Source organism: Protopterus annectens, chromosome 14.part0 (genome assembly GCF_019279795.1).
Source record: "Protopterus annectens isolate FY-2018-M chromosome 14.part0, PAN1.0, whole genome shotgun sequence".
Classification (NCBI taxonomy): Eukaryota; Metazoa; Chordata; order Ceratodontiformes; family Protopteridae; genus Protopterus; species Protopterus annectens.
The window spans coordinates 1,014,007,238-1,014,022,068 of NC_056748.1; the positions used below are offsets into that span (position 1 = coordinate 1,014,007,238).

At 37.5% G+C, this 14,831-nt stretch overlaps 1 protein-coding gene across 1 annotated transcript in view; it reads right to left on the reverse strand.

The window, feature by feature from the left end:
• The window catches only part of UNC5B (unc-5 netrin receptor B), a 1,477,685-nt gene that overhangs the window by 52,374 nt on the left and 1,410,480 nt on the right, over positions 1-14,831 (reverse strand). Inside the window, exon 13 of the mRNA XM_044056822.1 lies at positions 1,825-2,058. Coding sequence (XP_043912757.1) covers positions 1,825-2,058 — 234 coding nt within the window. The remainder of the gene's footprint in view (positions 1-1,824; positions 2,059-14,831) is intronic.

Below are 14,831 nucleotides of genomic sequence, written 5' to 3' on the forward strand. Positions count from 1 at the left end.
GCATTCTCTGAGAACATTATACTAAGGGGTGTGCAGGAAGAAAACTCTCTGCATTAGGATTATGAAAGTCCTGGCCCCTCTTTACTGAGGGATGCTAAGTAGTTTAGTTTTTTTTTATTTACTGAGATTGTCTTTTGATGTATCAGGACTTGACATTCCATACTATATCACATTTATGCCTTTCAACAATGATCCTTATGACATGTTTATTCTACATATAAAAATCTCTCTTTTCTTTTTCTTCCTAGCTTCAAAATCTTTTCATCTCAGTATCCAAATTTCATGCATTCACACTACAAATTCAAGTAAATTATACTCAACTAAATATATTCCAGTTTTCTCCATGACACACAAAAGTATTCAGTAAATGTGGAAAGTAACATCTGGTTAAATGACTTATTCAAGTAAATAGAGACTAAGGGAATCAAACCTCAGACTACTGGATGAAGTCTGTTAACAGTTCATAGTCTTAACCCTTTGGGTTTAACAATCAGGCCGGAAGTTAGGCACAGATATTTAGGCTTCAGTTTTTCAAACTGGCAGTTGAAAAGAATGAATATAGAAAGCCTATCTGATAGTTATCTCTAACTACCTTCGCAAGTAACCACCGCGAATACAGCTTCCTTCTTAAGCTTGACAAGGGACTCCCAATCACTCTTCATCTCTTTTACTGCTGACATTAAATGTCTCTATGAAACTAGATTGTTCTGTGCTGCTCATATTCTCCTGGATCTATTGCATAATTTAGCAATTTTTACTGAACTGATGTTGAGCAGTTTTACCTTTTCACAATAAACAGACAAGTGAGTGAATAAGCAGACAAGTGAGTGAGTGAGTGAGTGAGTGAGTGAGTGAGTGAGTGAGTGAGTGAGTGAGTGAGTGAGTGAGTGAGTGAGTGAGTGAGTGAGTGAATATCAAAGTACAGTCTGCTGACAGGGTGTTTTTAAAATCCAGCAAATTGCATTTTGACATATAGTAGTTTAACGATAATCTTCACTACTCATTATGAGGAAATAACAAAATGTAAATTAACAAATGCAGGTAAGAACATGTACCTTTGCACATTTACTACACACTTGTTAAATTTCAGATTAGAAAATTTGCCAAACTTATAACATTTTCCCAGCACTGTAGTCATCGGTTTAAATATTTCAAAACATTGATTACGATCTTAATAAAAATATATGTTCACGTTCACAGAGTGGCTTTGCAGATGCATCGGATTGATTCTCGGCCGGTACTGCTTTAAATTTCTATGGTAGCTACATAATGTATTTTTTTTATAAAATAGGTGTATCAAGAACTGCATTTTTGCTACTGTGCAAAACAAACAATGACTCTCCAAATGGAGGGAGGGGAACAGGCCTTGGAATGCATTCACTTGTATAAATAACAGATAAGTTACTATTATAATATCCTAATGCAGCAAATAAGCAATATTTGGCAACATTCAAGGTTGTATCATCCAGAAATCAGTTAGCAGTAGCATCTGACTCATGTTTATAAAAAGAAAATAACTGGCATCCAACATCAGCCTCTTCCATACAGCTAACACTACTCATCAGTCTTTTGTGATATTGCCTGGAGATAATTCCTGCTGCAAAATTTGCTCAGATATCCTCTTGCTTGTGTTCTCTGATAGAAGCCACGCTACTCCACTACAAGTGTTCCAAAAGAATGTATCCAGACATTATGGCCACTTATTAGACACCAGGATGCACTATGACTTATACAATGCTAAGTAATGCCCAATACTTTTCAGACTGACTTAATTTATACAGTTACCATGCAGGGAAAGATCAGCCCCAGCTAACATATTCTTACCTTGAGTGAATCCGGTGTATCATCCAAGCAGTAGACTTTTAGGTTGTACTCAAGAGAGGTGCAAATGGCAGGAGCAAAAATGGCGAGCTGTAGCCTCTTAATTGCTGACCTTGTATATGACTCCCCAACCAATGCATAGGTGCCCAGCTGGTCAAGAAGGATGTGGCAAGTCTGGGGCTCTAGCTGACAGTAACAAGGTGTGCTGAGAGTTTCTTCATCCAGTGTTACCACCTCCTGTAAGAAAGTCAGTTTTTACTAAATTTTGATTGTCTAAGGTAAGTTTCTCAGGTGGACGTCAGAGTGACTTGTAAAACAAATGGAGCCTCTAAAAATGTACAATTATCATAAGGTATCATTCCAACACATAAACCATTAGTTTATATGAACTTCTAACACAACAACCGAGTAAACAGGGGCTACAAATGCAGATATGATTACACTGTGGCCTGTGGGTGGGTGACATCATAGTTTTAGATGATAAAAGAGCAGCAGGCCTTTTTAGCAAGGGCAGTGTTACAAATTGTTACAGAAATAAATGCAAAAGTTCATGCTTTTTGCAGCTTCTTCAAGAACAGTCAGTGCAACCATTTTATACTGGCCTGTGAGGGGAAACAAAATCTGAACAGGAAAGGCAGTTTCACTAACGTATCAAGATAAATCTTCACTTAATATGACTCCACCATTTGAAGGATCTACGTAGAAAATTCTCAGCAAACTATTTTATGTTCCATCAGTAATCACATTTATTAATGGACAAACTCAGATAAAAAGAATATTATGGTCTCATACCCTGAATCTCCTGGGTACCTCACACATAATTAACAGAGCATGGTCCAGCGCCAGAAACAAAATGCAAGACAATATGCAATGATGGAGCCATCACACCCATCATTTAACTGCAGGGGTTAAGAGCACAGGATGGGCTTTCAGGGAGTTAGGTTTTTAGTAATGCTGAAGAGCAAAGCTGCCCTAAAGAAGTCATGGGTGAGGTCAATGGTATCAGAAACAGACTATACTAGTGGAGCCTGAGGTCTTATAAAAGACCTGGGCAGAAGAAGGCCAAGGGTGAGGGGTAGATCTAAGTCATCAAGAGCCAACCTTCTCAACTTTGGGGAGAATGGACATCAAAGTAATTTCTGTAGCACTAACCTTGTCCATGTCCTGGGGTAATGAACATCAAAGTATGAACTGCAGTACTGACACTTGCTTATATTTGTGATTTCATTTTATTTGTTAATCAGGTGAGTGCTAAGATCAGATCTGCAAGGAAAAGGGTAAATTATATGCTTTGTGCTCATGTGGACAATTTACAGAATCTAGTCAAAAGCATTATTTTGGGTGGTAGAAGAAACCAAGAGGACCCACAGACAAACCGCATAAACACAGCAAGAAAATGGAAACTCAGTGACTAGAAGTGAGAAAAGAACCTCATTTCTTCAAACTATGAAACAGAAATCTTAACCACTGCTTCATCACGCCAGGGATGATTACCTACACACTTCTAACACAACATATTTTACTTATGGATGCAAAAGAAGACATGTATTGCAACAGCACACCTGATGAGTATTTGCATTAGTGATAGCTAAATTATGAGAGGTACAACGTAAACAACTCCAATTCAGAATCAGTAATAAGTGATGAACCCACATTCCTCCATGTTCCTTCGCTGTCACTGAGTCATTAAGTACTAAGGGTCTTGTACCCTAAGAACAGAAAAGGTGCAGTCGGCAAGATCATTATGAAATAATTATGGCATTTTACTATACATATTATAGAAATACTAATGCTTAACATTGTTACTGGGAACTTTTCTACACGGAAGTGGGGTCTGTCCAGTAGGGCTAACCTGGCTACAAAAGATAAACTATGAATATTTGAGGGACAGGGAAAAATAACAGAAAATGTCTGAAGATAACTTCAAAGGTTTTTGTCATTTGCCAGTGCTCAAGTTTCTAGGATTCACACCCACTATGAGCAGACCATCAACATAAAAATGCTAATCCTTGGGAAGTAAGGTATGAAAATCATCATAACTCCCCATTCCCAGTTACATCTGTCCACATATCATCTTCTATGTAAGGCCTAGTGGTACCACCACCACACAACATGAAAGTATCTTTAGGGGCTTTTCTAGGGCAAACCAATTTCAATTTGTAGAAGACCCAGGCATAACTTGCAAAAGTCCCCTGCAAATAGACCCATTTAAAAAGGATGCCATGCTCACCTCTACATTTACAAACAATTAAAAAGCTGCAAAGAAAACTTAGTATCCATATGTCTTAAACAGAGTGGTAACTTCAGGAATTAACCCCTCTGGAAGAACTCCTGTGTTAGTAAAATGTATACCCAAAAAGAAAGAAAATAATGAAGCATTACATGAACTACCCATCCTAACAGCAGTTCTGATGTTTGTCACTTTTTCCTGACCAACCTCCATCCACTTTTTTAGCGTCACTTCACTTTCCTTGCACTGTTATGTATCAATATTTTTTCTCACCTCTTGACAGAACTGATTGCTTTTTCTTCAGTTTTTCTCTCTTTTGACAGAACTGATTTCATGTTCTTCTAATGGGGCCTTTGCTCTTCTGTTATGCCTACCAATGTCTTTCTTTTTTAAATGCTAATACTCCTGACTTTCTTCCTCTGTTTCCTTGCATTTACTACCTTACATTTTATTTATGGCAAAATGTAATGATAAGCATATCCATTCTGTTTTCCAGGTGCATTTAACTTTCTAGCTTCCTTTCATCTTTACCTTCCCCATTATCATCACTATCCTGTCCCATTCCTCTAGAATGTTTCTGTGGATTCACTCTCCACCCCCCAGTCTAGTAATACATGACATGGGTTTCATTACCATCACAATCCTGTCCCATTCCTCTAGAATGTTTCTGTGGATTCACTCTCCACCCCCCAGTCTAGTAATACATGACATGGGTTTCATTATCATCACAATCCTGTCCCATTCCTCTAGAATGTTTCTGTGGATTCACTCTCCACCCCCCAGTCTAGTAATATATGACATGGGTTTCATTACCATCACAATCCTGTCCCATTCCTCTAGAATGTTTCTGTGGATTCACTCTCCACCCCCCAGTCTAGTAATACATGACATGGGTTTCATTACCATCACAATCCTGTCCCATTCCTCTAGAATGTTTCTGTGGATTCACTCTCCACCCCCCAGTCTAGTAATACATGACATGGGTTTCAGTACCATCACAATCCTGTCCCATTCCTCTAGAATGTTTCTGTGGATTCACTCTCCACCACCCAGTCTAGTAATACATGACATGGGTTTATAACCATCTCTGTGAAGATATAATTTGTAGATACAGAAGAGTAGTTAGTCACTACAATCTGCTGGTTATCCCCCTTCTTCCCCCTCTGACCTTCTGATTCAGGATGGTCCCTTCACATCTTCCTGGCATGATCTTGTGCACCAGTGTCATGTCCCCCCTCTAGTCTGATTTCAAGGGAGAACATCTCTAGCTCTAGTAACTCTAACTGCCAGTCATATCCCTTACTCCCCATCTCATGCATTGTTTTTGGTGGCTTTTCTCCGTGTGCCTTCTAAAAATGTACACAGTGATCAAAGTGTGATATGATGAGGGCTGCAAAGTGGAAGCATTACCATTTAATGCAGAGTCTATATAATGTTGCAGTTTTCCCCTCACCCACACAGACAACTTATTTGAGAGTGAGTTTTCTTAATTTTTTGTTTCGTTCAGATTTGCAAATTAATTTCACACACATATTTGCCACTTCTTTGATGGAAGTCTTGAGGCATCCTTGCTGTTCTTCCACCCTTCCTTCAAGCACATACCATTGAGACTGGTATACTCTGACAACACCTCTCTCTCCTGTAAGAAATCTCTAAATTGTAATTGGCTATAATCTGTAAACAGATCCTGAAGTGCACTGGTTACTGATTACTTACTCCCAAAAGTTTGCCTACATGAAGGTCTGAGATCCTCTCCATCTTCACATCTGAGAACACCAGGTTTAAGACTGATGTAACTTAAATGCTCTTTTTCTTAGAAGACAATTGTTGATACATCTCCACAGTTGTTCCAGAAGTGATAATGCATCCCAACAGACCAGGCTCCCATATATAATCTTTAATTGATGGCAGTTTCTCTAGTACTATAAGAGAGTTCTAGGTATGGGTTCTTTCCTCTTCCTTCACCAGGATAAAAGAATCCAAACAGTTCAGAGATAACAGTTTTTGCCACAGACTCCCTTACTTCAGCATGGTCTGATAGCCTCACAATGATAAAGGATATACTTAAGAAATTATTTTCTTTAGTGGCATCCTCAAAATGTGCTCAAAGTCATTTTTAAGAAATGCTTGCACTAAATCTATGGTGCTGTACTTTTCAAACCACAGGTAGCAGATTTGATTATTCAGTCAGTATGGATCTCCTCCTAGTGTCCTGTCCTATTATTCTGCATCTCAAACTGCCTTCCTGCTCTTCCTTTCTTAGGTAGCCTATGCAAAGCAATCAGATGTCAGAGGTCTCCACAATCTTCTGTACAATGGTTAGCACCATAGTAATACACCATTATACAATGACCCCCCATTAATATTCAAAAACATGCATGCTCATTGGTCAGCGTGCATGTTATAAATCAGAGTTATAGTAATGGAAAAAGGTCCGGTCGCCCGAACTTTTTCCATTACTATAACTCTTTTTTTACAGCAACGGAGAAAGCAAGATCTCCGTTTCTTCACACTGTCTCACTATGTTAAACGTGTTTAACATAGCGAGACAGCTTTAATAAAAGCAACAGAGATTATCTGTTGCTTTTTTAAAAGCTGTCTCGCTATGTTAAACAAGTTTAACATAGCGAGACAGTTTGTAAAAAGCAACGGAGATCTTGCTTTCTCCATTGCTTTTTTCAAAACTGTCTCGCTATGTTAAATGGGTTTAACATAGCGAGACAGCTTTAAAAAAAGCGACGGAAATTCTCAGTTGCTTTTTTTAAAGCTGTCTTGCTATGTTAAACCCATTTAACATAGCAAAACAGTTTGTAAAAAGCAACGGAGATCTTGCTTTCTCCGTTGCTTTTGCCCACAGCTCTGATGTACTGCGTAGGCATACGCATGCGCAGTACATCAGAACTGCCGCAGAATACCAGACAGCTGCAGAAGGGCAACAAGGAGGCATTATAAAATGCCATTATTTAAGAAAAGTTATTATTTTTTTTCTTAAATAATGTCATTGTATAATAGCAATAACCCACTTCTGGGTGTGGGTAATGCTGGATTTACCCACGGTTGGCTTTGTTTGGCCACTCGGGCTTCGCCCTCATGACCAAACCACACCGACCGTGGGTAAATCCAGCATTACCCACACCTAGGCATGGGTTATTGCTATATTATCCACATCACCATTACCTAATTATATTACTAACAATGTAGTGCTTTTTAAATCCATATGGCTGCACCCACTCTCCTATTTTGAGTTCTAGTCTTTTCTCAGCACCTTATATTCTGGAGCAAATCCAGAAACAAACACACGCGCACACACACACACACACACACACACACACACACACACACACACACACACGCACACACACACACACACACACACACACACACACACACACACACACACACGCACAAACACGCACACACACGCACACACACAAACACACACACACAAACACGCACACACACGCACACACACACACACACACGCGCACACACGCACACACACACACACACACACACACACACACACACACACACACACACACACACACACACACACACACACACACACACACACACACACACACACACACACACTCACACACATATCATAACATCTTTTTATCTTCTATGTAATGTGGTGCTAGTGCTCAAAAGTCAATCTAAATGTTTACTACTTTGCAGTTTGTTTATTCCCTGAATTGGCTTGTAGGTGTCTGCTGTACTGATATAAACTGTGTTAAAGTCTGTCTTTTATGTGCAGTACACTTTGAATCCCTGTAATATGATGCAGCCTAGATTCAGTGAATCAGGTGACTTTCTGCAGCCAATCATGATAGAACTGTAAGTCAATGGCTGCTAGCACTGCCTCTGGGAACAGTACTTTTTTAATGACTTACTTTGACATGTGATAACTCTTAAGTTGCTGAAAAGCATTTTTATATAGTTAAATCTTATTCTCAAGAAAGTAGCTATATTATAGTGTTTTATTTTGCAATCAAAATTGTAGTATCCATCCAGGAGCTTTTCACACCAGCTCTTATACTGTCTTAACAAATTATTTACTTTAGAAACTGCAACTGAAATCTGGAACAGGAATAAACACTTTACATAATATAAGCTTTAAGACTTTTAATATTCTCTTTTGCACTTAAAGGAAAATTCTACTCTCCATTATTAACTTCACCCCGAGTTACTTTTTCTACTTTAACATCACCTAGATGTTGTTTAGTGCCCAGAAAGTGTCCAGCCCCTTTCAGTTTTATTTCCACAGATCATAAAGACCATCACAAACTCACCGTATTCAAATCTTACTTTGTTTCAGAAAGAAATGTGACTCAGTCTCGATCACCCCAGACAGTAGAAATTCTATAGATGAAGCTGCTACCCACAATTTCACATCATGAGACTGATTGAATTATACCTGCAAAGGGCTATAAACAGATTAAAGCAAAGCTTTCTTTCCAAAGAGTTAGTAGTTGTAGAAATATTTACATGAAGAATAGGAATGAATTGCACAACAATGTTGATTAATTAATTAATTGATTGATTAATTGATTTTCTTTTGTCTTTTTAAGCGGGAAAGTCTGATTGGGTGCAAGTCCCATTTTCAGCCATAGCCTGGTGTGAAAAGCTCCACATAAAATACATTTTTACAATGAACAATGATAAAAATTAAGTATTTAAGCACTACTTTGCAGGTAGTACTGAGACAAATAGGAAATATATTTATCATATACTTAAGAAGTTATAATATTTTACATAAGTCAAAGACATGTTAACATGTAACAGCTGGAGATACAAGAACAATAATAACACACAAAGGTTTACTATATGTATAGTGACATTAATGAAGTAGGATGTCTCTATAGAAGAAACAGAAAATAGAGAAGGAAAAAGGGTACAAGTAAAAATAATCATATGTGGAAAACTTTCTAATACTGCAGAGTTTGAGATAACACTAGATAGGTAAGATGATGAGGTGGGTAAGGAAGGGATAGTAGTAGAAAATGAAAGGTATAGGTTAGCTGGAGAAGAAGTAGTGGGGATGATAAACCGATAGAGAAAAAGACAAGGATATGAAAGGTGAAAGAGTCCGGGTGATGGGTAGCGATAGACTGGCAATGGAAGAGAAACATAAAGGTTGGTTTAGTAGGGATGGGAGCATGAGCATAGCCATGAGGAAGTTAGATGTTATTTAAGGCAGTGTTTGAAATGTATGGTAATGTTGCCCTGTTTTAGGGTGGGTGGGTGGGATGGAGTTCCAGTGCTTAGCAACCTAGGTTGAGTAAAGTGAGTTGCCTGTTCTGCCACGAGACTTGTTCCTGGTCAGGAGATACTTGTTCTGTCAGCAAAGATTCCTAGGAGGGAAGTAGTGTTTGAGGATGTTTTTTAGTGATGGGCAGGTGTCAAGCTTGTGTACTATTTTGTGGGCACTAAGCAGTTGGGGGTCGGTAAGGTAATTAGGTTGTTCAAGCCAGTGTAGGCGTTTTAGTGCTAGGCAGTAGTGTGAACGGTTTGGTAAGCTGGATCCAAATGTATTCATTTTATTGCAGCAAACCTCCAGTTTATTTTTAAGGTGCTGCACTGTAAGGGAAGAGATAACCTGATTGGAATCATAAAAGTAAATACTTTTGAGTGAACAGTGTGTTTCTTCATCTATAACAATCTGGATTACAGATATACACTGTCAAAAAAAATACACATTGTCCGATGGTTGACAATGAGGAAAGGAAACAGTAGTTTGCATGCTTTTTACAAGCTTTTTCAAGTAGCATCTCTCAGTTACACATTTTTAAACAAGACTCCTGCTGTACAACTATAACTGTTACACCTAACTGACAGCCGTAGAAGCCCCTGGCTGTGACTTAGATAATTTATTTTGTTAAGGCTTTAAATCTACTGTGACATGTCTAGGAGTAGTCTATCATAAATAAAGCAATTTAAGGTGAAATGAAAACAGTCCGGTTCCACATGTAGTGTAAGATGCCTGAGACACACTGCTGCCACTCTATCAAATGAGAGTTGTTTGTCTTAATTGCTTATAACTAGTATGACACAAATAAAAGGGTCTTGAAATGGATCCTGGGAATCAAGAGAAGAAGCTTAAAAGGAGATCCATTAGTATGACAGTCATCTCGCAGAAAACATATTTATTAAAATATAATAAGAAACACTTTGAGAGATACTAAAGCATGAAAATGTCACAGAGTATCAAAATGCAACAGATTGCTGTGGTGGTGCAACGGTTAGCGTCGTCTCCTCACAGCAAGAGGTTCTCCTGTTCTGTGTGGAGTCTGCATGTCCTCCCTGTGGTTGAGTGACATTAAAGACATGCAGGTAGGTGCGAGCGTGAATGAGCATCCCTTCTTTGAAGGTCGGGCTAGCAACTTGGCACCGTAAAAATCCACTGCCGATCATGAGCTGACCAGAGTTCCGCTGTGGCAACCCCTAACCAGGAAAAGCCGAAAGTCTTAAATCAAAATGCAATAAAAACATATTTCTGAGTTTCAAGGTGGTATTTTTCTTTAATTCTCTATGATTAATAGATAACATCAATAATTTGCTGGCTAACAATGAGAGAATTTAATTGTTTATTTATTTGTTTTATAGTATAACTGATCCTTACTATAAAGATTTCCCTAGCCACTAACTCTGTAGAAATGAGCTTTCACTACATTTGCAGACATGCTTTTAGAACAGTTACTGTATGCCTACTAGTGCACAATTCAGTCAGCAAAACAGATTCAGATGTATTTTCAGCTGAGGCCCAAAACTGAGAAATAACCTCTGATTCAGCAGGAATAACAACAAATTCTGAAACTGTATCATAGCGCAGAAAAATAATTTCCTTAGTTACACCAATTTGCTCACCCAGTATCTCCAACATACTAGTCTGTAGAAAATTTTTAAACTGCCAACTCATACAATCCCAGAAAATAAGTTCCTTATTACCTCTTTCTTCCTCATCACATCTCCAACATTTGCTGTCTACCCGAGGAAACATTCTCTAGAGTCCACTTGGGGTATAAAAATATCTATGCAAACATTTCCAAGCAAAAATCCTAAATCTTTTAAATTTTGTTGCATATTTGGGAGACATACATATATTCACCGCCTCCATTGTTTCTTTGTGAATTGCTTATCCAATCTCTCTTCCCAATCGTTTCTAACCTGCTTTGATTGATTCTTATAGTTATCATGCAATATTTTATATGCTCTACTAATTATTCAAATTATTTTTTAAATGGCAGCTTCTGTTCTCGATTCTACTAAAAACTCTCTCAGTGTTTGTCTTTTATTTACTACCCCCCCAATTTATTTCTTTTTGCCTATACTCTGACATTAATCCTTGATAAGGAAGACAATCTCTAATCTGCAGTCCAAATAAATTATTGGTATCTTCCCATTCTATTCCCTTTCTAGTTACTTGCTCCCAATACCTTGGTTCCTTTGCCAGTTTTCTCCAATAAATTGCAGCCCACTCTTGCCTCTTGTCTGTATCCCTAATTGCAGTCATCCCTATCAGCAGACTCTCCTTTCACCATTCCCATGTTGGCTTAGTTCTTAAGAGTACTTTCTACTTTATCAATATAATATTCTATATGACTATTGTTATTCTCCTTAAACATATGCATCCAAAATCGCAGTCTCTCCTTGTTTCTTGAGCTTCTTTCCTGTTTCATCATCATCCCTTTCCACTTTGAATTATAGGTTTCTTCTTGTACTATGTATAGCAGCCTTAAATGTATAGCTCTGAAATACCTCTTCAAATCAGGTAATCCCAGTCCGCCTTGTTTTATTGGAAGAATCATCCTATCCCACTTGACTCCTTTTGTCTTCCCCTTCCATATAAAATACTTCAGTTCTTTATTGATTGCTATCCACAATTTCTCCTCTTGTTGATACAAATACACCTGACCTATGTAAAAGACTAATGGGACTAAAACATTTTAACTGCTTGTATCTTACTATACATATCCATATAAAAGAGCTTACAATTTCTCAGTTTTTGCATTATATTTTGTTTAGTCTCTTCCCACATATCCTTAGCTTCCATAACAGAATACCTTTTAATCCATACTCCTAAACACTTCATTTTATCATGTCCTCATAAATATGGATATTGCTGAACCAATCTGTGTGTGGGTACATCATTTACCACTATTGCCTTTGCTTTGGCTTCATTAATCTTGTATCCTGAAAAGATATGACACTGTCTCAAAATGTTCCACAACACTGTAATGTCCTTTTCTGGTTCTGTCAGGTATAAAATAATATCATCTGCAAGTAGACCCAACTTTTCTTCACTACCATGCCAATTATATCCTTGATTTCTGAGTCCCTTATTTTCTTTACCAATGGTTCTAAATATAATGCAAATAACAAAGGGGAAAGAGGACATCCCTGAGGACATCCCCGCCTGGTTCACCTGCTCAAGCAGAAATTATCAGAGAAGACTCTACTCATTTTAATTTTCACCTTAGATCCCTCATATATCCTCCTAATCAACCTTATAATTTTATCAGGGAATGCAAATGCTTCCATTGCCCTGCACATAAAGTCCCAGCTTACTCTGTCAAATGCTTTCTCTGCTCAAGACCCATCAACAGTAGTGGTATTTTCTTACATCCTACTTCCCTCTGGATCATCAATGTTTTGTTAATGTTGTCAAATGTTTCCCTCCCCTCCACAAAACCACACTGACCCATATCTATCAATTTTGGCATCACTTTTGCCATTCTTTTAGTCATTATAGACATAAAAACTTTATAATCATGGTCTAGCATTGAAATGGGCCTGTATGAAGCTGGATCTTATGGATCTTTACCATCTTAAGGTATTACAGATGGGTCTATATTATGTTATCAAAATGTGAGTTCACAGAACTGCATCTACATCAGAAATGCAGATCAGCGAACTGTTGATGGTGAGATCGCAGTATAGTGAAGACTGGAAGATGTGCCCTTTCCTCACTGTAGTGCAATCTCGAAGTTGATATATATAATTAGTGGGGGGTGTGGGGGGCACTGCCCCCTCACAAGAGTGAATTCACTGAACTGCATTTCTGATGTCGCTGTAGTTTGGTGAATTCACTTTTTGATTACACAATATAGACCCATCACAGCTCTCTTCTAGGATGTTGATACCTCTCCTCTTAAAATACTGTTAAACAAAACCTTCCAGAAATTTATCAGTTTCTTCTCTCCTAGCTTCCAAACTTCCACAGGAATACCATCTATTCCTGGGACTTTCCTGTAGATTGGTTATACATCATCATTTTTATCTCATATTCTCCTATCCTGTTAGTAATTGAGCCTCATCATCCTCTAAGATTAGCATATTTAATTCTTCCATAAACATTTCCATTTGTACCTTTTCTTGATTTTCATATTTCTCTGCTTTATACAGACTTTCAAAGAATCTCCAAAATATTTTTAATACTTCTACAGGATCTTTTGTTAGCTTCCTTGTTATAGGTTCCCTAAGCTTGGCAACAGCCCTTTCTACTTCCTGTTGCCTGAGTTGTTGTGCTAAAAGTTTTTGTGCTCTGGAGTTATCAAAAAAAAAAAAAAACAGTTAGTTGTTTAGCAGAAGTCCTTCTAAACCCATGCATATTATCAGGTAATCCCTTATTTTCTTTTGAGCATTCTGCAGTTGCTCCTGTTCTTGTTCTGTGAGATTCCCCCATTCTGCAGTACTTTAACATTTGTCAGTCCCTCTAAATAATTATTGTTACTTCTTAACCGAATCTCTCTTTCTTTTATTTTCACCCTATTTTTAAACTTCACTTTAATTTTATCCCACTCCCTAGCTATATTTTCATTTCTATCTTCTCTAACAGCTCCTGAATAATTTCCACTACCCATTCCTTAAATTCCTCTCTTTTCAATTGATAGATAAGAAAGCTCCAGTGTCTCTTTTTTATTTAATTACCTTGTGTCTTTATTTTAGTTATTATTAGTGCATGATCTAAAATAGGTATTGGGTATGTATCAAGACCTTCAATTAAATGCACGTGCTCCTGTGAAATGTAAATTCTGTCTAGCCTAGCTCATTTTTTGTAAATTGGGGAATAATATATAAATTCACTCTGAACTCCTAGAATTGAATTCTCATCTACACTCCTTTGTTATATTTTACCTTCTAGGTCCCACAGACAAATGTTCACTGCTAAAAATCAAATTCCAGTCCCCACCTATAAGTAATATTCCTTGTTAATAACTGAATATTACTCCCAGAATTTTCTTAAGCTCCATTATAGCAGTTTAAGTGGAATATAAATACATGCCAATGTAATCCTCCTCCCTTGCCAGTAGCCCCTTACTACTAAAAATCTACCATTGTTATCCTTTTCACCCTCTTTTATCACTATTGGAGCTACTCTTGCAATTAACATAAGTGGTCCTCTTTTCCTTTGTCCCAGGTATTCTGCTGAATAACTATCATTAAAACCTTTCTTTATCAAATTCACATGTTCAGTTCTTTCCAAGTGTCTCTCCTGTAGCATAGCTATTTGCCTTCTCTACTTTTTAATATAGTTCACTAATCTTTCTTTTTTGTATTTATCTGTTAGACCACTGACATTTAAAGACATTACAGAAAACATCATTGCATTAAAAAGTTATTATTCTCACCTTTTATATAGAATAGCTTTTTGTTAAATGTTTAGTTCCAGCTTTTGTGTTACATGCATTAACTGTTTAGCAGGTTGAACTTTTATACAGTTGTTTCTTGTCATATCCATTTGAGCCTAAGCATATCTTATAAAACATTTTTGTTT